The sequence below is a fragment of the Cricetulus griseus genome, chromosome 3 (assembly GCF_003668045.3).
Source record: "Cricetulus griseus strain 17A/GY chromosome 3, alternate assembly CriGri-PICRH-1.0, whole genome shotgun sequence".
In the NCBI taxonomy this organism is placed as follows: Eukaryota; Metazoa; Chordata; class Mammalia; order Rodentia; family Cricetidae; genus Cricetulus; species Cricetulus griseus.
In genome coordinates this window covers 193,018,145-193,041,297 of record NC_048596.1, presented here as the reverse complement: position 1 = coordinate 193,041,297, position 23,153 = coordinate 193,018,145, and the positions used below count along the sequence as shown (strand labels likewise).

The following is a 23,153-nucleotide window of genomic DNA, read 5'->3' as shown; positions in this document are numbered from 1 at the left end:
ATCTCAACATCCATGATCAGCAAATGTTGCAAAAACTTTCCCAAAGAATCCCCATAGTGTCTTCACCCATCTTCGGGACACTAACTCCCTGTGGGCCTCAAATCCACCCTGTTAGTAACTGATTGCCTGATCTGCAGTTCATAATCATATGTCTCCAAGTGGTCAATCAGACCTTTTTTATCTTCCAGCCTCCAATCCAGATTGCTCTCAGACATTTCGTCTCTTTAGGATTTTCTAATTTTTCTATGCTTCTCTGTGTTTTGTGACTTAGACATATGTGAAGATTACTGGACAGTTATTTGGCTCTTTAGTATGGGTTTCTGTGATGTTTGCACAGCATTGAATGGAGACAGTACAATCGGGGAGAGAATCAGAGGAGAGATGCTGGGTCCCAGTCAGTGCAGAGTCTCAGAGGGCGCAGGAGGGTCATGCACGCCTTACTGCTGCCAATTCATCTTTTTTTAAAGAATTGATTGCATTACTTATTTTTCCCTTTCATTAAGCATAGATTATTTTCTAATACAACATATTCTGAATACAGTTTCTCCAGTCCCTCCTTACATCCTCTCCTATCTGGATTCACTCCTTTTTTCCTGTCTCTCATTAGGCTTCTAAGGGATAACAACAAAACACAATAAAATAAAATATAGTAAGATAAAACAAAATCCATCATATCGAAGTGGGACAAGCCAAGCCAATAGAAAAATAAAAGAGTTTCAAGAGAAGGCACAGGAATCATAGAACTACTCATTCACACACTCAGGACTCCCATAAAAGTGCTAAACTGAAATCTATAGTATATATGCAGAGGACCTGATGCAGACCCGTGTAGGCCCTGTGATTGCTGCTTCAGACTCTCTGAGTTCTTATGAACTTGGCTCAATTATTTTTAGAGGGCATTGTTTTCTGGTGCGTGTGCTGTGATGTTATTACCTGTGGCTGGGCTAGGGAGGCGTCAGCTGTTTGTCAAGTCCAGACTTACGCCTTCCCTTTATAATTAATAATTATTCCAAGGAGAGAGTCTGGGAATGTTAACATCCTATAGAACTATTGTATAGTTTTGTAATTATGCAAATACCACTTTTCGACTCATACTGTCCCCTACTAATTTCGGCATCTGTTTTTGATTCTCCACTTGTCTTTTAAACCAGAATGCTCCCCAGGCTTTGGCTCTCACCTCTCTTACCCCTGCCAATCCCCAGGGGAGCTTGTGTATACTGTAGCTCTCAGGTACCATCTGAAGCCTGTGGACTCCTGAAGTCACCTTTCTCTCCCAGCTTCCTCTTATGTCGGCTCCCCAAGGGAGCATCGCTGGCCCTTCATGTGACTATCTGGAAACACATCTTGTGAGCCCCTATGCATGGTTTCTCCTGTTACTGGCAGGGCTTGGAGGGCACTCACTGACATTTCTAGGTTCTTGTACCCCAAAAACAAAGAATGTACCAGAGACATCTAATTAGCAATAGAAATAGAGATGATTTATTAAGAAATTGAAAGAGGAGTAAGTTCAATGTTATGGTAACCCTTTATAGTGTAAGACCCTAGGAAAGCTCAGGCTTCCAGAATCTTAGCCCAGGACCGCGGCCACCCCAAACACAGAATGGAGGCGAAAGCTTGATGCAAATTGCATGAGGCTTTATTGCAGTTTAACGAGCTAACCCCATGTTAGCTCGGGTCTTTGACCCACCCACCATGGCGGATAGCTAGCAAAGACAGTTTGAAGCCGCTGTGCACAGATCTTTATAGGGCAGCGTAAGGGGAGTGTCTAGGGGTATGCACAAGTTCAGGATTGGTGTGCCTCCAGGCTTGGAGGGCTTGCCCTGTGTTGATTGGTCAACTGGTTGTTATGGCCCATAGGCCCTCCCAGGGTGGTTTCTATGCTCTCTACATCATTGCTGTGCACTTGTCCGTAAAGCACACTCAGGGTCGTAAAGCATAGCGCCACCAGCTAACTTCTGATTGGTTCCTTGTCACGAGGCAGGCATCTGACTTTTTAGTGACTAACTTCTGATGGGTTCCTTGTCACGAGACAGGCATCTGACCTCTAAGTGACCAAGGCGGGTGTATGGCAAGCACGTGTTCGGCTGTTATGGCTGCCAAAAGGGGAGCAGGTCCCTTCAATAGACAATTTTTTTTATTCTTTTATTAGTTCAAATTAGGAACAAGCTTGTTTCACATGTCAATCCCTTCTCCATCTCCCTCCCCTCCCCCCAACATCCCATCTGCCCCTAGCCATCCCCCCTCCACTCCCCAGGCAGGGTAAGGCCCTCAAAAGGGGCTCCCCAAAGTCTACCACATCATCCTGGGCCAGGCCTAGGTCCTTCCCCATGTGTCCAGGCCAAGAGAGCATCCCTTCACATAGGATGGGCTCTCAAAGGCCCTTCTTTTTTTTAAAGACCTTACATATTTAATGCAGTGTGTTATCCCTGCACAAATGGAAAAAAAAATTAAGAACAATTTTTTATAGCACCTCCCTTTCCCACACGATGTAGTGCAGGCTTTTCGTGAACATGTTTGTTGCATGAAGCCAGGTGAGGAAAGGCTGACGACTGGCTTCTTTCATATGTTAATCTTGATGTCCGCTTCTCCTGGTCCCTATTCTCCTGCTACACTTCCAACCTTCTCCTTCAGCTTGCCTCTTTTAGCAATTGCATCCATTTACTCACATGGATGTACCCTTGGGTGTACCCTTGACAGCTTATCCTTACCTCCTACATTCTGTCAATCAATAGTATCTGCTGATTTTGATTTTAAAATTCTTCCCAGCTCTGCTCATGTCCACACCCAATTTCCTGGTCCAATGCATAGCTATCTCTAGTCTAGACAGCTTCTTTGCCCTTGCAGCTGGTCCCTCAACTTCTGGCATTTCCCTCTTCTGTGTTTTCTATATAGTAACCAGTAAAACTCTATTTGTACCTCTTTCCAATTACTTAGTGTCCTCATTAGTTTTTATTGTCAACTGGACACAATCTAGAGTCATCTGGGGAGAAGGAACCTCAGAGAACAAGCCATCAAGAAGTTTCTGCTTCAGTTCCTGCCCTGACTTCTTTCAGTGATGGATTATGACATGGAAGAGAAAAAAAAAAAAAAAAAAAACTTCCCCCTAAGTTACTTTTGGTGAAGGTGTTTATCACAGGAATAGAAACAGACACTAGAGCACATAGGAAATGTTAAGTGATTGAGTCCTGCAATTTAAGTTACTAAGCAGTCACCGTAAACTATTAGTTATATAGCAGAGAGCTGAATGAATGAGTGACAATAGAAGAAAGGGAACAAATTAAGTTCTTTCTGAGGATGGCTGTGTGTAGGCTCTGTCACCCTGGCAGCCTTTACTTTATTATTTGCCAAGCCAAAGTCAGAGTTCTCTAGCCCCGGGACCTCAGAGGGCAGCCGCAGCCACCAGAAGGGATCGTAAACTCCAGAGTTCTGTGGACTGTGAAGTGCTCGGTCAGGCAAAGCTTCCCCACATTGACACCAGCTGTCACCTCTGCTCTCAGAAGTCCTCCTCATGAAATGTTAGGGGCTGTAGGAAGGAGGCCCAGTCACTCTTAGATATAGAAGAAAACTGACTCCAGTGTGCATCGCTTTGATGAAGTGAAGGGACTGTTATGATTGGCCAGCTGAGGACACCCCTCTTTCTCTGCTGGGATAGAAACCCTGAGTGTGTAGAAGCTCTTTAGTTGTGTCTCCTTTGGTGCCTGACAGCAGCAAGTGACAGCAGTCGGCAGGTAGAGGCGGTCGTCCTCTAATATTACAGTCCCTGTGTCTGCCTGTGGCTTTGCTAGTGGCTGACGTTACAGTGGGATTTGAAACATTTGGCCCTGAAGATTTGACAGGTCTCTGGAGCCTTCTAGTCACCAGGGCTTGGGGGTCCTTCTCTCTATATCCTCAGAAACTTCCACCATCTCTGTTCTCTCCTATCCTGTTTCTGCTTTCCTTCCTCCAGCCCTGCTGCTCTCAAACTGTCCAGCAGTTTCTTCAGTTGTCACCGACTGCCGTGAAACAACTCAGGGTATCCATCTTTGCCAGACCAGCTCATCCAGAGGGCCATCTAGGATTTGGACACTGGACACTTGGCCCACTCAGGTGCAAGTATGCCCTTTCACTGGAGCAGGACCCTGACAGGTTTATGGGGCCCTGTAGTGGGATTTGTGGTAGTTAAAGTTGCATGGTCCATTCAAGCCTGTGATTGCTAAAGATGGGCTTGTAGTCTCCACAGTTAGACAGTCTGTTCCTCACCAGGACTTCTCAGCTGTAAATTTTCAGTAGCTAGGCTGCACTCGTGTGTGAAGCTGGCATAGGGGTGGGGACCTAGGTGGTAGTAACCAGCGAGACTGTTTCAGAATTCAACATTGTAATCAGAAACCTGGCTGCCAGCAGCAGGAACTGGCTCTTCTGTGGCCACTGGACCTCCTCAGCTGTCAAACAGTTGAAGATACCTTTGGGCTAGGATGTCTGGAACTCAGGAATGCCTACTTAACTATTCTGGCAGCTCGGATAGGGGATAGGAAGAGCCGTATCAGTTGCAGGGATAGTGTCAAGAGAACTCAGAATCTGGGGTGTTTCTAGCTGCTATTGGGATTCTCAGGGTGGAGGTGAGGTTGGTTGAGTTGTCAAGACCAAGTGATGCCTGGTACCCAGGACATCTTCTAGGCTTTAAGCCTTTCTCTCCTGCTTCATATTTCAGCTGAGCCTGTACTGACAGTTCCAGAGTAGAGGAAACATTACTGTAGCTAAGTCTATTGGGCTAGATGTCACAGCTCGGGGCAGCTCAGCTCCTCAGGCTGCTTATCAGGCCACACCTCCTTGCCTCTAGCATCAATCACAGTCGTGAAGACTTGTATTTTAGACTAATCACATCATTGCCATCAATCCTAGTGGTTCCTCCCACAAGGGAAGAGAAGGTACTACACTTCTGGTCCAGAAAGGCCTGAGATTATAAAACTCTAGTAGGAACTGGTTCAAACCCATTCTTCCAGGAATCTGAAGCAATCAGCCAAAGTCTTGTGCATAGCTGAGCCAGGTACCTCTGGTGTTCAGGACAACTGGTTCAGGCTTGAGGTTGGTTGGGAGGGCTGGCTGACCAATTTTCCTGGGATCAAGGTTGTCCAGGTAGGACAGAGTCCAGTAGTTGTTAACTAGGGACTCTGATTTCCCAGTCACCATGTCTTTGCTTGCTTATAGAAAATTGAACACCAGGAATGATTACAATATATATGTATAGAACTTGTGATGAACACTAAATGGTGATTCTTAGCAGTGCTTTACCATGTCTAGTGCCTGGTGAAAGTTGAGCCCCCTCATCTTTCTTAAGGCTACATCTTGGAAACTGCATTTCATCAGAGATGCAGAGGGGCAGATCCTGGGGCATTATTCATTCAATAGGCATCCATTGAGCATCTTTAATGAGTTGGTCCACAGTAATGCTTATACTGGCTCAAACACAGGTGGCTTAAACAGCATTTATATCTGGAGGCTGTGAAATTCAAGATCAAGGTTTGATTTGGCTGGGTTTTGGTGCAAGCCCTTTATCCTGACATACACATGAGCACCTTCTTGAGGCACCCTGTGTAGAGAAAGTAAAAACTTTCTTCTTCTTTTCTGGATAAGGGCATGAATCCCATCTTCTATTGGGGGAGCACACCCAGATAACATCTAAATCTAATTAGCTTCCAAATTGTATCATGCTAATGCTACCATCCTAGGGTTTATCCAGGTCTTCATGATGTGTTTGTGGGCAGAGTAATTTAGCAATAGCTTTTATAGGCTGGTTACATCATGTGAGTGCAGCCTTCAGAGGCCAAAGGTGTGGGATCCCCCCGGAACTGGAGTTATAGGTGGATATGAAGCACCCAAAGTGGGTGCTGGCAACAAAACTTGCATACAAGAGCAGTATGTATTTTCAACTTCTGAGGCATCTCTCCAGTCTCAAAGATTTGTTTTTTAAGATGTAGCCTGTGTATGTCCAGTGCAAATGGCCCACCATGAGAAACAAAGAAAAAATTGGAGCCACCATTCAGAGAGTGAGGCTGGATGAGGCAGGCCTGCATTCTGCATCTGGCTCCAGTCTTTCTATGGAAGTGACCTTGCCCAGGATGTGTGCATTCATCTCTGGGTCTCTAGGGACTCAGTTCAGTCATCATCTCTGGGAACTTGGCTTGGTTATCTGTAAGGTGCTTGCAATAGGAGCATCTTGTTTCTCTCTATTTCTTTAGGGGATTGCTGTGAGGGCTCATTTTAAATGATCATTCAGTGATCTATTATTGTTATTTTAATTAATTATTAATTATTCATTAATAAATGCAAAGTGACAGGCAAATATTAACTGCTTTATTCATTCAAAATTATTTTTAGTTCACAGGAAAAATAATTAGTTTCATCACGATAATTTCTTGCTCTGTGTGTGTGCACGTGTGTCTGTGTGAGGACACATGTATGTACATACATGTGCATGTATGTGCATGTCCATGCAGAGCCCAAAATCCAGCCTTAGTGTTGTTGCTTGGGATGCCAACCATCTTGCTTGTGAGCTAGTCTCTCCTACTTGATCTGGAATTCCTTGATTCAGTGAACCCCAGGATCTGCATATTCCCAGTGCTAGGATTGCAAGCACGCATCGCCATGCTGGAATTCTGGGCATTGAACTCAGGTCCTCATGATTGTGTAGTGAGCACTAACTGACTGAGCTATCTCATTGTTCCATTGTTTCTATCCATTTGCCCTCGATTATCCTCTATCGAACCCCCTACTTGCCTTTTGCATTTACCAACAACAGCACAGCAGAAGATTTTCTTTCCTGTCACTTGGTTTTGTAACCTCCATCTTGGTCCCACAGAGATCAAAGAACCTTCTGGGCGAATTCAAGGGCAGGTGCATCATGCAAAGTTAAGAATGCTGCACACTTTCTAGGAGGGCCCACACTTAGGATGACTTTAATCTCAGTGCCACATTTATGTCCCTTAGCTGCAGACTAAACAGGATGGAACAGGGACAGGCTTTACCTCCCCCGGTGATTGGGTCTATTAACAGTTCAACCCACCTTCGTTTCCCAAGCCTCTTAAACTTCTTTTGGCTAAGTTAACTTTGTACCCCCAGGAGACAATGGGCCAGGAGAGTGGCTCATCTCTCCTGGCTCCACCAGGTGGCAATGTTTCCTTTGTCATGGTCCAGCATGTCCCAGCTCTTCTTCCCGGTTCCAGTGCCCAGTATCCTTCTGCTCCATGTGTCAGGCAGCTTTCTCAACAGAGGCAGGGGGCTCTGGCAGTTCATAGTGTCCCCATCTTAGGCCCGTGAGTGGAACATCACCAGTTTCTCTGCAGTAGTCCAACACTCTTGTAGACACAGAAAATGCATTGAGCATTGGCCCAGGGTGAGGGTCTTTCCTCACTTCTGGATGGCCAAGCTGTCATTTGCTGGCAGTGCCAGAGTAATTTTGGAGAATAGTGTACTGGGCCCACATGGAACTGAAACAATTTGGACTTGAACTCCAGCTGGCTTCCATGTCTCCTATCTTGTTTCCTTATCTAATTTTCCCCAAAAGGGCTTTTTGACGAATGAAACCCCAACAGTTAGTCACCAGAATAAAAGTGCATCCCTGTGTTACAAATAATATGGGGAGTTTGGAGGGATGACTTTGAGTTTAATAGAACCCTCCTCAGTTGTTGGTGAGCTGGCTCAAGGGCCCAGGATACTGGAAATGTCAATGGCTTCCAAAGACACCCTGAGCTCGAGGCTTTAGGTTCTTGTGAATTTAAAAAAAAAAAAAAAAAAGAAAGAAAGAAATTCATAGATGACAGAGAGTGAGTTTTAGGGAAAAGTTTATATATTCATAAGAGAGAGGAAGCATGAATTAGTGAAAGAGTCAGTGAGCTAGAGAGAGGAAGGAGAGGGAGAGAGGGAGGGGAGGAAGAGAGAGAGCCCACATTTTCTGCAAGCAGGAGTGGGTTCCTGGGGATGAAGGTGCTAGTCTTGAACTTGATTGAGGCATGATTGATTGGGGGATGAGCTGGTTAGCTCAGTTGGTCCAATTGAGCAGTGACCAGCTAGCTCTCCTGAGTTTCAATGATGTTGGCAGGTATAGCTTCCAGATAAGAGAAAGAGAGAACATGGAACCACAGCTTGAATTCTTTTTTTTATGGTCCTGGATGCCAGAAAGGACATTTTCAGGGATGCTGTTCTGGGACCCCTGCCCATCCCAACCAGTTCCTAGTTCCTGCTCTCATCAGTATTTAAGATGCGAAGAGAATTGGCAGAAACATTATGGGCAAAGTAACCTGGTTTGATACCAAGGGATGGTGTTGGTAGCATCCAATCCCAGGCTCCTCTGGAGGCAGTTTTCCTAAAATTCAGTCTGATGTGGAACAACAGTGCCCCCTCAATAACAACTCATTTCTCAGTGCCTTCTCTGTAGACCCAACCTGTTTTCTTCCTGAGCTTGGCTTCTCCATTCTCCTTCACTGCATAGACCCACACACATATTTGCACAGATGCTACCTGTCATTCAGCCCAGCAGCCAGCAGAGTCAATAAGGCACTAGCTCTGTGAGGAATGAGCCCTAGTAGCATCATTTATTTCCTGTTTATTCTGAGTAGTTGTTTAAACAGTTAGGCTCCAACTTGCCGCATCTATACAATGGGAACACAAAAATCTGCAAGTTGAGTTGTTATGAAATATGAAGGAGATATTGTATGTCAGACACCTGAGACAATGTAAAAAGTACAGTAGCTAGTCTTGTTAAATGATCTCCTGAAAGAAGAGAAAGGATGAAGAATGGAGAGACTAGAAGTCTAAATGGCACTCTTGATTAGATGTCAGGACAGTAGAGACAAGTAAGTACCATTCAGAGTAATGCAATGCTAGTGAGCTGCATGAGGACACCTAGACCACAATGGTGATGCTGGACTGCCAGCCCCTTGATATGACCTACAATAGAAAGAGGTGTGCAGTAGAAGCAGGTGGGTGCTTTTCTCTTTCTCTTCTCCATCCATACTCCTCAGTGTGGACAACTGGAAGGAATCATTAGTCACTGTTGTACTTAATAATTTCTCCCATCTCTCAGAGAGTCAGTCCATGCTTGGTCTACAATGTTCTTCTCCTATGAGGGTTTCCTAAGGCCTTTCCAAAGTCCTTACAGCCCAACACTCCTTCTTTATGTGACCTTTGTATGGCCTTAAGTGTGAATGGCTTTTTAAAAACATGAGCATGGTTGTTTTCAAGCTCACAGAGATCCACCTGCTTCTATCCATCTGTACAAATGGCAAGGTTAAATATGTGTACCTCCTGGCCTATCATGAATCATACCTCAGTTGTTATTGTGCACTCTTTACCCAAGTTCTGGCCCCACTACATTGAAGGCACTGCCAAATCAAGTCATATTACGCAGTAGCCACGTTTCTCACTGCTGTGATTAGATACCTGACAAGGAGCAAACATGGTTTAAGGGGACATGGCAAATCATGGCAAGGACGGTATGGTGACACCAGCTGCTGTGGTAGAGCTTGAAGCTGGTTTCTCTCATTTCTTCACATCTGGGCAGAACAGGAAACAGAGAGCGATGATTCGTGGGACTATCACCTCACTTTCTATTTTCCCTCTTTGTTCATTCTGTGCCCTGAGCCCATGGATGATGTCACCCACATTCAGGGTGGGCTCTTTCTTTCTTAGTTAATTTCTGGAAACATCCTCCTCACAGACATGCCCAGAGGTATGTGTCTCCTGGATGATTCTAGACACTGCCAAGTTGACAGTGAAGATTAACCATCACATATGGCAAGAGAAACAGTACCAGTAGGGATAGTTGTTTTGCAAAAATAATATGTGTGTTTTATGTGGAGATATGCCCTATAATCCCAGCACTTGTGATAGGGAGGGAAGGAGATCAGAAGTTCAAGGCCAGCCTGAGACACATGTGACCCTGGCCAATGAATATAGCTGGGGTTATTCCAGATGGCCCTGTTCCCCCAATGTTGGCCCTCAGACTCTTTTGGAAAGAGGAAACATTGACTATATCTATTTGAAATAGAGCCTTCTAGAATTTTTACAATTATATTCCATTTATAATTGTATTATCTTTTGCACCCTTGATAAACTCTGGTAATGATACTGGTTGCGCTGTGTAGTTTTTGTGCATATTTCTGTCTTGCTCCATAGGCCACAGGTTATTAACATGCTCCAATTTCATCTTACTGACCCTCTATCTCCAAGATCCAACTGTGATCCAGGCAGGGAAATCAGTGAGGACAAGAATATGAGGTGGGAAGCAGGAGACATTACAAGGGGAAGGTTTAATTAGAGAGTCACATCCCCACCAGGGTGTGAAATCCTCAGAGGACATCTCTGGTCTCTGTAGAAAAAGGGCAAGGTTGGAACCAGTAGTTGAGCATAACACCCAGTTAAGTGCAGGCACCGATCTCTGACAGGCCCGGCTCTTCCAAGGAGAGAGGCCAGCACAGAGGGCATGGGAGGTACACTGTCAAAATTTCCCAGCCTGAGGCTGCAGGCTAAGATCCACTTGCTCATTAGGATTCAACAGAGGCAGGGTCTTTCTCTCTTGTGGATGCCTGTTGAGAATAGACAGTACAAGCTCACGTCTGGATGCTCTAAAGGACTTGTGAGTTACCTCTCAAACCCTAGGGGAAAACTGTGGAACAGCTCCGGTTATTAGAAATGTATTCTATCATCATACTTGGGAAGGCTGTTTGCCAACAAGAAGGGCTTTCTCTGGGTGCCTCCCACAGGTGGAGAAGGTAGTCTGAATTTGTAGCCCATCTCTTTCCCTGCTAATCATCTTCTCATCTTATCCTGTGCAGATGTCACGAGCCTCTCTAGATTTGAAATCTTTATTGGTATTTATCTTGGAGTCTTTAATAAGTCATTTTCCAGGTGTGTGTGTGTGTGTGTGTGTGTGTGTGTGTGTGTGTGTGTGTGTGTGTGTGTGTGTGTGTGTGTGTGTGTGTGTGTGCTGTGTGTGTGTGTGTGTGATCCAGGGTGCTTAACATGAGCAGGGTGCCACCAGACCTCACTCATGGCATTTCTTTGACCTGTCAGTGGGACTTCTTCCCCCCGCCCCCAGACGGCAGGTAGAAAATGAGGGTGAAACTGGTGGACTTGGAAAGGCTGGCTTAGTGAGAAAGGGGATTTTTTTCCCACTTAATATAATTATAGTCATTATTCTATCAGAGACTGCACATTAAAGCAGAAACATTGGTTAGAATAGATTAAACCAGCTGAACATGGTGACTCAGTCTAGTAAGCCCAGGTACTTGGGAGGCTGAGGCAGGATGATGACAAATTCGAGGTCTCCCTAGGCCACAGAGTGAGTTGAAGGACAGACAGCCTGGGCAGCTTATTGAGACCCTGCCTATAATTAAATAAGTAAATAAATAAGTAAATGATAAATAAGTGAATAATTAAATAAATAAAGGCTTGGGATAGTCCTGGGTAGTACAGCATTTGCCTGCCACCTAGCAGGGGTGCATGAGTGATGTTCTCAGCTCCATCCACAGTACCACAAACAAACAGAAAATGAATGGGTATATAAGCCCAGGCCTTTGAAAAGAAGTTTACCTTCTGGATGGGGCATGACCATCTGTCTCCTGCACTCTGAATCTTCCCACCAACTTGTAAGCAACCCCAGAGCCACATGTAGTCACCTCCTGTTTTTATATTTGTGCCAGTTACTTTGCTCAGCTGTGACTAAATATCTGACAGGAAGCCGTGTCAGTGAGGGAGAGCTTCTTTTGAGGTACAGTTTGCAGAGGTGCAGTCCACCAAGGCCAGAAAGGTGTAGCAGCAGGAATGGAAAGTGTCTGATCACACTCCATCTGCAGTTAGGAAGCAAAGGTAGATGCATGTGAGTGTCCAGCTTGCTTCCTCCTTTTTGTTTAGTCCAAGGCTGGGATGGTATTGCCTGCATTCTGCATGGGTCTGTCCGACTCACTGTAACCAGTTCTAGAAACTCCCTCCCAGACATGCCTACAGGTTTGTGTCCATGGTGATTCTAAGTAAGTCCCATCAAGTTGGCAATCAGGGTAAACCACATTAGAAACCTAGCCACTTGGTGTTTTTTTTTTTTTTTTTTTTTTGAGACAAAGTTTCTCTGTGTAGCTTTGGAGCCTATCCTGGCACTCACTCTGGAGACCAGGCTGGCCTCGAACTCACAGAGATCCGCCTGCCTCTGCCTCCCAAGTGAGCCACCAACGCCCAGCCCTAGCCACTTGTTCCACGCCTGCTTTGTGTGTGGTTTCCTTGGTACAGCAATGGTCTTCAGTAGTTCCAGTAGAGACTATGGGGAAAGCAATGCCTGAAATATTTACTAGGCAACCTTTAGCAGAAGAAACTTGCCACCTCTGTTCAAGAAATTTCCTGGGTAGCAGTGTGGGTGAGGGTATCCATCTCTGTGCCAGGCTTCTTGAACATGTCCTCAATATCATTCTGAAGACATATGTCAGAGATCTGAGTACATATATCTACATTAATGTCTCTCTGTGTGTGCATGTGCACATGTGTGTGAAACACTCAGGTTCAAGGGGAAATTTTTCTCAGTGTACAGGAGACTCATGGGCACTGGTCATCCAGGGGCAGCTTGTGTGCCTTCTTTCTCGTTACAGGCACACGTTTTTGAGTCTTCCTGCACATCTGTGAACTAACAGTTAATAACAGTAACACATTTCTTCCCTCTCAGGGGGCCTAGTTTTCTCTGGGGTTTGTGAAGGTGAAGTCATGTTCCTATATAGAAAATTAGCAGGGGGAATGCTACTTGTAGCTGGGAATCTAGGGATCTGTGACAAGTGAGCCCACGATGGCTGGTCCTGTATGCGTCAAGGACGAGCAATAATAATTATCCATTTACAATTGTTTATCACCATCTATTCTTCCCCTTTCTTGTGTGCCATTTCTCTATTTACTCATTTATGCTGTTGTTGCTGTTCCTTTGGTAGTGTCCCAGTTAGCTTTAACTATCAACTTGACACAGCCTACAACTCTCAACTGGAGTACTTTCCCAGATCAGACTGTCCTGTGGACATGTCTCTGTGGGAGATTGCATTGTTAATGAGTAGGGGGGAGGCTAGCCCACAATGAGCAGTGCCCTTCCCCAGCCAGGTGGTCCTGGGCTGTACAGAATGCTAGTTAAGCATGAGACTGTGAGTGAACCAGAGCAACATTTCTCCAAGGTTTCCACTTCAAGTTTCTGTTGAGTTCCTTCCTTAATGTCACTCATGATGGACCATGACCTGGAAGTAGACGCCAAGTAAACCCTCTTACTCCCCCGTGTAGCTTTTGGTCAGAGTGTGTTATCAGAGAGGAGACTAGAACACCAGTTTACAGACATCAGTAAGTTGATGGCTTTGAGAAAAACAAGGAAATACTGCAGACTGTTTGGTGATGACAGACATGTATTCTTAAGTCATAAATCATAGAAGGTACAGGGAAAGTTTGTATACTCCTGTGAGATTTGCTCTTAAGGGATGCACAGAGCACCATTCCCCTGTTGCCATCATTTGTAGCATGAGTGCTACCTCAGGCACAACACAGAACAGAAATCTTAAGGCCTTTCCACATTTTTGTTGTTTTAGAAATCAACTTTTCAAACCAGGCTATAGTGACTGGAAATGGGAGGCTACCCGATAACCCAGGCTGCTCATGCATTCAGGGATGGGTGGCTCTTCCATTCGAGTTTTTATTCGACTCATTCTCAGGCTTGGGTTGTGAGATGCAAGAGGTAGGAGTGGAACCACGGTTGCAGACACCTTTGAATGATGGTGGCTGTGATGAGTAGAGGTCCTGGGCTCTCTCATAATGGACTTCTGGTCTGTGGGATGCTGAAACTGGGTGAGATTCTTGGAGGAAATGAATAGGCACTGTCTTTGAGCAGCTCTCGAATACCTAGGATACTGTCTCACATTGACTAACATTTCCCCAGGTTTCAGAGTCCCTGGGTGAACCAGAATATACAGGGATGGGAGTCAGGTCTCCCTCTCTGCCTTCTGGCCAGATGGGAGTGGGGCAAAATGATAGGATAAAAGGGTTTCAGTAAAGAACTAATACCTTTTCAAACAGATTAGCTCATTTTATAGCAGTCTGCATTTTTGAGCACTTTTTCTAGGCTAGCTCTATTGGCTCAAGGGACCGTCATCACTGACCACACTCTAAACTCTCTAACTACCACATATTTTGGCATCCCAACATTTATTCTGCTTTCCTACACTTTGGCAAAGTGTCCCCTTCCTTCTACCTGAGACTATCAAGCTCTAACAGTGTTATTGCATCTCTCAGAAACCTGTCCTTAAGCCATCTGGGCAAGGAGACTGTTCAGACGCCCCGGTCTCATCACCAATGTTGCCCATGGCATCCTCTATGTTCCCCACCTTTGAGTACCAATGATCATTTTCACACAGAAGGAAGACTGAAAGGAACAGAGCAATCCATGATAACCCCACACTAAGCTCTTTCCATACATTTTCTGTTTTACCAAGAAGGAGTATTGCCTAGATTCGAAACCATATGAGGACTAAGACCATACCCATTGTTTCCTGGCTATAGGTCAAGGTTTTCTTGGGATTTTCATTTTCCATGATGGTTAAAACAAGGCAAGAGGGAAAGAGTGAGATCCTGTGATGAACAGAGCTTGGAAGAAAAGGACACATCAGTCCAATATCATTCTACCATGCTTAGAAGGATTTAAAAGGGATAGTGTTGGTTACACACTTGGGTGTTCAAGTTCTCTCTTCCTAGGTCATAGATGGAAGATTGAAGGTTGAGGGTGAAGTGTTCAGAGAAAGGCGAGATCAGGAAAAACTTAGGAGGAGTAACACAAATGGGAGGAATCACTTATATTTTTTAGTTGAAAATGGAAATAACAGATTTTATGGTATACTTTTGTGCATGTGTTTGTACATATTTATTCGTGCATACATGTATGTGTGTTTGTTTAAGCTAGAGGTTGACTTTAGGTATTGTGTTGGTTTGGTTTTATCTGTGAACTTGACACAATCTAAAATCACCTGAGAATTGAGTTTTTGTAAGGAATTATCTAGATCAGGTTTACTTATAAACATGTCTATGAGGGATTGCCTGATTAGTGATTGAAGTAGAAGACATAGCCCATCGTGGGTGATACCATCTCCTTGGCAGTGAGTCCTGAGAGTATAAAAGAGGAGAAAGCTTGCTGAGAGTAAGGAAGCAAGGATGCATTTATTCTTTACTCTTGATGGTGGATGCTTTCACTTTAGCAAAATAGTGAACTATAATTTGGAAGTATAAGACCCCCTACATTGTTCCCCCCACCCTTCCAGGATATATATCATACCAATAAGAATGAGAGTAGGACAGGAGTCTCTCTCAGTAGTTCTCTAAACTAGTTTTTAGATAGAGTTTCTTGCTGTACCTGTATCAGCTAGTCCCTGTCTCCATTTCCTAGTTCTGGGATTACAGACATGCTCTACTGTGCCTAGATTTCATACAGAGGGAACTGAGCTTGGGTTGTCATGCTTATATAGCAAACACTTTACCAACTGAGCCATTTTCCAAGTTCTGGCAATTTTTTTTAAAACCTGGAAATTTACTAAGAAAATGGTGTCCTCACTATCTGAATTCTGAGACTGAGAGGCAGAGAAAACCTCTGCTGGGGCTGGCAGCAGCTGTGCTGCCAGACCCAGATGTGGGTGTGAACTCTCAAGCTCCAATGAAGACTTGCTTTCCTGTTTTGCTGCCAGGACCTATGTGCTTCCATTTCCCAATTGAAAACATACTTAATGGCGACAGGTTTTTGGCTTCACCAGGTTTAAATCATTACTCTGGGAATGCAGAGTCCATATCGCAATTGAGGGCTGAGCTGCACTTCACTGGGAGAGAGCCCTGGCCTTGTCCTCCTCCCACTTCTCCCTGAGGACTGGATCCTCTCATCCGAAATAGTCATCTCTTTATCACACTAGAGCTCTTGTGAGGCCAGCATGTGGGATTTCTGGAATGAAGTCCTCATTGGAAGCAGCAGCTTCCTCCCTTCTCCTCCCCCTCCGGGTGTTATGGAATGTAATTTTCCTCTGGCAAATAGAATCTGCAGAATAATATCCTCATTTGGCTGAAGCTGATCGGGGACTGCATTCTGTCCCTTCTCCATTCAAGTTTCCTTATTTTATTTTTATTTTTAAAAATTTCAATTTGTGTGTGTGCATGTACACACACACACACACACACACACACACACACACACACACACACACACACAGAGTATGTGCGCATGCATGTGGATCCCCCATGAATGTGATCCCCTGGAGCTGAAGTTACAAGAAGGTATGAGCTGCCTGTTGTGGGTATGTTGAACCAAACGCCAAACTCAGGTTCTCTGTAAGAGCAGGAATCACTCTAAACCACCGAACACTTCCCTAGCCCCTCCATTCAAGTTTCTTGACTGTCATCTCTAGCTTGGGCTGCATGGATGAGAAAGAGTTTTGCGTTGGGCTGAAGGCTTGAAAAATACAGGTTTCCCAAATTTCAGCTTGCCTTCTAGAGCATAGGGCCATGTTGGGGGTGGGGCTCATGTGTCCCTGATTAATTCAAGTACTCACAGATTGTAGGTGAGGATACTGAGGGTCAGAGAAGGACAGTTGCTTAGTCAGCATCCCTCTATAAAGCTGCTAGCAGAGTCTGAATTAGAGTCTTGGCCCCCGTTTCTCCAAGTGGGTCCTTTTTCCAATATACGCCAGCATCATTTCTTTGAATATTTTCCTCTATGTCTAAATCTGGCAAGTGGGACTAAGGACATAAGCATTCTGGCTTATTTCCTATTTCTGGGTGCTTTGGGTGACAAAGGCTATAATGGTAGGAGGCTAGATATGCCTTTAATCCAAACACTCAGAGAAGCTGAAGACACCTATCAGCATTTGGAGGCAGCCTGGGCTACATTGTCATCCTGGTACAAGATGATAAATGAAAACATGGAATTTGGAGCCTGGGCAGACTTGGGTTACATAAGATTCTGGGGCCAGGGCCATGCATGTGGCTTTCTTCTGCTGTTGTCTTGGCTCTTCTGCAGCACTATTAGCCTGATGGTGCCTTCCACATGGGCAGCTGTCAGGGATGAGTGAGAAGCACACTTGGCCCCACTATGCTTGCTCCATATATTTTAATATCCCCACCTCCTCCTCTTTCTCACTTACCACTTCCCCTTCTTCCATTGCCTCTTCACATTTCTTTCCTCTTCCTCTCCCTTCTCTATTCCAATTTGCAGACTGGTAATCTTAATTATGTCTACATAATTGGAGAAGCTCCAAAACTTGAGGATATAGCCATGTAACGACACGGGGGAAGGACATATCTGTTGAGTGCCTATTGTGGGTCAGGGCACAGGTTTCTGAAACAATCCTGTAAGTGACTATCTCCTGGAATGCTCTTTGCAGGAGGAGGGAGTGTAAAATCCTTCTCTGACAGCTCTTCTGTTTGGGCAACCATGTCTGTGCATGGAGTCCATCTGAATGTTAATATAGACCTTTGATTTACTCTAAATTGCCCTCAGAATCCAAACCAGACCCTGGGAAGTAGAGATGCAGGACATTTCTGTCTTGGTTTGGATAAACTCAGGCTTTTATATATACCTGGACTCATTTTGTTTTTCAGTGCCACTTGTTCATTCTCCAGTTCAGCTCAACATCTGTCATGGGTCACCTGCTGGTTACCAGAGGGACCTCAGATAAGCAACCTGGGGGATGTGTGCTGAAGGGTAACTACCTCTTGGCCTATTCAATGTAAATGCTGTGCCCAAAGAACTTTGTTCTTTCTTTCGTCCTTAGCCTGCTGTGCTGCAGAGAGAGAAGGAATAGGAAACAAAATTTGAGTGAATTGGGGAGACTTTTTCTGGAGAGGCGTGAACCAACATCTTACCCTAGATAGGGCACTCATAACAGACCCACGGGGTAGTTTCATCAAAGTCCAACTCTTCTTGCCTCCACAGGTACCTGCACACACATGACACACATAAAATACATCTATAAAATAACAATATTCATTGAATTTTTGGGAGAGTGCAGTGAACTTTATTGATGATATTCAGGAGAGTAGGGCTCCCTAAGCACCCCCCCATTATTCTGGGATGGAAACTATGAAGATACTCAGTGTTGGGGGCTGAGTTGGAACAGGGACTGCTCAGCAGCAGAGGGCCTCTCTTTTGCTCTGTGTCCTTCCAAGGGTGGATGAACCAGGGCTTTTTACTCCTTGGGGGCCATGTACACAATGGCCACCATATTCATTGTTATAACAGGAAATGAGCTTTACAAAGTTGTCATTGAGAACAATGCCAGCTCCTGCATCAGAGGTAGAAGAATGAGTGTCACTGTTAAAGCTACAGGAGACAACCTGGTCCTCAGTGTATGTAGCCCAGGATGCCCTTTAGTGGGCCCTCGATGCCTGCTTCACCACCTTCTTGATTTCATCATACTTGGCAGCTTTTTCCGGCAGTATGTTAGATCTATGATGGACACATTGGGAGTAGGAACATGGAAGGCCATGCTAGTGAGCTTCCCACAGCCTTGGCACCACCAGTGTCTGTAGGGATAATGTTCTGGACATCCCCATGGCTGTCATACCACAGCTTCCTGGAGGGGCTGTGCAGTTTTCTGAGTGGTAATGATGGTGTGAACTATGGTCCAAACTGTCCATAATGCCAAAGTTGTCATGGATAACCTTGGCCAGGGGGGCTAAGCAGTTGGAGGTGCAAGAAACATTGCTGACAACCTTAAGTGAATTGTTATCCTTCTTTTGGTTCATATCCATCATAAGCATGGGAGCATCAGCAGAAGGGATGGAGATGATGACCCTTTTGATCCCAACCTTTAAGTGGGCCTGGACTTCTCCATGGTGCTGAAGACACCAGTAGCTTTCACAACAGACTTGGCACAAGCATCACCCGGTTTGATGTTGGTACGATCTCACTCCAGGAAGAAGGTGATGACAGCCTCCCATTGATGACAAGCTTCCTGTTCTCGGCCTTGACTGTGCCGTTGAACTTGCCATGGGCAGAGTCATACTGGAACATGGCTTGTAGTTGAGGCCCATGAAGAGGACATTGATGGCAATAATGTTCACTTTGCCAGATGCAATGGCAGCCCTGATAACTATGCATCCAAAACGGCCAAATCTGTTCACTCCAACGTTCACCATCTTGTCTCAGAGATGAGGCTGGCATTGAGCAAGAAAATGCGGCTGTATCTGGAACAGGGAGGATCAGAGAGCCTATTCATTGAATTTTTGAAGGAAAGTGAAAAACATTGCTATTTTCATATGGAGTAGAAGAATAAGTTAGAAACATATTGTTTAGATGAGCTATTCATATAGACCCTGATGATTGTTTTCTTATACCCAATGCCTCGTGACTATAGCTTTGAGTGAAAAACATTTAGATTTTGAAACATTCACAATCACCTGTGAAACACTTAATTTGGGTGCTGGGAACTGAACTTAGATCCTGTACAAGAGCAAGAGCAGTAGGTGTTCTTAAATACAAAGCCATCTTTGCAGCCTTTTCATTGAATGTTTTAACAACCCTGGTAGAGATGAAATAAAATGTATTATGTGATAATTCTTACAATTGTAAGTTGAGATGTATGTCCTCAGTGGTATTGTCCCCATGTGCTTTGACCTTCATTTGACCTTATAACATAACAGTTCCCATGCCATCAGCATGCTCCATAAATGGAATTGCAGATGGCTGTCTGCCACTCTGCTCTGCAGAGACGCCTAGCTCTATGTAATCATTAGAGTGTTTTTTGGGGTGGGTTGTTTTCCCTCATACTGAAACTTTCATATAAATCTCTGTCCACATTTATGAATTTTTCTTGGCATTTACTTCTAGAAGTAGTACTGTTGGCCAAAAACATGGGGGTGTTTTAATGCTCTTGATTAACTTTAAAAATTTATTTTCAAAGGCATTGTGTAAGCTCTTGTGTGCTTTGGGGCTGAGTATGTGTGTCTCAGTACACCAGCTGATATTTTGGGGGAGGAAGTACTTTTTAAGAAAAAGTTAACTTTGTATTTGACATGTAAAATAACATCTTTTATTATACTTCTATACATGACTACTTCTTTCTGAAATACATTGTTAAGTTATGTGTCTTTCTACGATAAAATGTAAATATATTATTTGATTTTTTCCTTCATGTGAATTTTTATTTTTATATGATTCTAGGTATTTGCATTTTACATTCTGAAAATATCCTATTCTAATTAAATATGATTTTACCAAGAACTCAAAGTACCCTTAGAATTTTCCTGGATCTATTTATTAAGCAGTTGTTATCAATTAGTTCTGTTTTCATTCGTTAGTATTTTAAAATATATAGAAGTGGCCCTTTCTGGCTACAGCCGTTACCCTCCACACTCCCTGTTTTGCTGTAAGCATGTTTCCTCCTCCCCAACTATCTACATTTCATTTAATCAGCCCTGCTCTCTGGAGCTACCAATTTCATTTGCAAACACACACACACACACACACACACACACACACACACACACACACACACGCTCAACCTTGACCCCATGTGTGTACTTCAACATCATTCTAGAGCCTCAGTGCCTTGAGCTTATATCACTTCCCATCTGAACATTTCCAACCCTTCAGTAAACTCATTCTATGTACTAGCTACTGGGTCCATTTAGACTCTCCTAGAGAGTCTCAGAAAATGAGATCATTTAATGCACTTGCTTGATAACTATTCAGTAAACAACTACTGTATGTCAGGTACCACTCTAATTGTTCAGTATATGGCTTTCTGAAATAAAGACCATCACCCGCCTATGGCTTGCATGCTGTAGAAGAGACAGCAATTGATGCAGTAAACAAGCAAATGAATAAGAATTTGTCTGAGATAAAGATAAAGAGATCAGAAGTGGAGGGTGGTTCAGTTTTAAATTGAAGTGAAGTTGACTTTTGATAGACAGCTGAGGTTTGAGCAAAGACTCGAAGAAGAAAGGGGAATAACCATATGATTGCTAGCGATCCAGACAAAATACATCTTTTCATAAAGTAGGGTATGTCCAAGATGTGGCAAGGAGGCTGGTAGCTGGATTGCAGCAACAGTGGGGAACATAATTAGAGATAAAAATCTGAGGTTAAGAGAGTCCAGGCTAGGTAAAGCCATTCCACAGAGCATAGATTCTTCTCTGAGTGACATATGAGGAAAATCACAGTTTCATGGATAGAACAAGACCTTGATCCAACTTAGGTTTGAAGGGGATCACTCAGGTTGCCGTAGTGAGCAGATTCTCTGGAGGCACAAAAGTAGAAGGGATGGGTGAGTCTCAGGGCTGGTGTGGGGAGGGTGGGAACTGAGCTGCAGGGGTATACAGTCAGATTCTGGGTACGTTTGAATTGCCAACTGGATTTGTTGCTAGTCTGTATGTGAATGAAGCTTTAGAACAGTGGTTCTCAACCTTCCCAATGCTGCGGCCCTTTAACACAGTTCCTCATATCGTGGAGACCCTCAACCATAAAATTATTTTTATTGCTACTTCATAACTGTAGTTTTTCTACCGTTATAAATCTTAATGAAAATATCTGATATGTAGGGTATCTGATAAGAGATACGTGTGAAAGTTTCATTTGATTCCAAAGGGGTTTGTAGCCCATAGGCTGAGATATGCTACCTTAGAGAAAGAAATGAAAGATGACTCCAAGATGTTTGATGTGATGACAGCCTCATCCTGCCAATGAGGGGGCAAGCTTCAAGGCTCACTGTGGCTTGATGCTGGACCCTTGTATCAGAGATTTGCACTCAGGATTCTAGGTGGAGATGTTGGGCAGGAAGGGTAGAACAGGTTTCAGGGAAGAGGCCCAAGCTACAAATCAAAAGTTAGGGGTCTACAGATTATAGATGGTGTTTAAAGCCACCAAAATGTGTCGAATCACAAGGCAATGAGTGTGGACATAGGCTCGCTCCTCAAAAGATTCTTAGGTTCCAATGTCAGCTGGGCTCTGTGAGCAGACTGCCAGTTCTCCTTTTCTTGTATTGCTGAATCTTTATATCCTGCCAAGAGTTATGTGAGAGACTAAATGATGCCATGAACCCCACCTTCTTCTGAATCTCAGATATGATTTAGAAAACTCTAGAAAAGAGAGTTGCATTAAATTATATTTTATAGAATTGAAAATAAAGTTTGAAGCAGAGAAAACATGAGTCTTTCTGTCTCTGTAATTTAGTCAGCATGTTGAGCTATGTGCTCTCCAGGTCTGGAGAATCAGGGATATGGAAAATCTGGGACATATCCTCATCCATGACCAATGTTTACAGTTGTATGTGCATAAAAATTTTCACCTTTCATACAGGAGGCCCACTAGCAAAACTCAGGGAAACCAAGAGACCCAGGAACAGTTGCAGGGTCATATCTCAGATGAGAAATCACAGAAATGTCTAGTGTGTAGCTGGGCCCATTATTTGTTTAGATTGAAAAAGAAGACGGGAAGACTCTAGAGAGGAGATATATTGTGAGAAAGGCTTTTCACACTTTCCTAGGACACAAGACATACTTAAGGATTTGATAAAGACAAACAGTAGATAGAGTAGAAAGGCAACTTAAAATGCCATGAAAAACAAAAGCTATCCTAGCAGAGCAGTATTATCATTACTCTCTACTGAGCTTTGCTGATTATCCTCACAGGAAGCTGGGGCTTGTTTTCAGTCATAGGGCAATGCTCTTTTAGAATGAAATGGTCCTTAGGGTAAGCCAATATTGAGTGCCTATTGTTTACCATTACTTTGTTTATTACAATCATGTTGCTGGAGAGATGGCTCAGCCATTAAAGGCTAGGCTCACAACCAAAAATATTACAATCATGTTTTATGAAGTTCTCAAAGCTTCTCCACAGGATAACTGTTACATTCTTTATTTTACACTGACAAAACTTCAAATATGGAGAGGACTGCTAACCAGCTCCAACCTGATGTCCATGTGCAGCCAAGCCCAACCTTTTACATTCTGAAAGCTCATCCTCTTTTCCATCCATGCTATGGTCTCTCCCAAGTTTTAGGCAGAACAATTGAAATGCGTACCAACTCCATACATAATGTAAATTCAGTTGTTCTTTTAAATGTAGACATTGATTGACAGTAATAGAAACCCAAAGTAAAGCTAGCAAAAATTGAGCCACAGTGTTCATCCCTTCCTGA

General features: G+C 44.0%; 1 protein-coding gene across 1 annotated transcript in view; it reads right to left on the bottom strand.

The window, feature by feature from the left end:
• The window catches only part of Dynlrb2 (dynein light chain roadblock-type 2), a 78,500-nt gene extending 59,473 nt beyond the window's left edge, over positions 1–19,027 (bottom strand). The window contains exon 1 of the mRNA XM_035441699.1: positions 18,899–19,027. Within this exon, the coding sequence (XP_035297590.1) occupies positions 18,899–19,027 (129 nt within the window). The remainder of the gene's footprint in view (positions 1–18,898) is intronic.
• Positions 19,028–23,153: the final 4,126 nt, after the last annotated feature.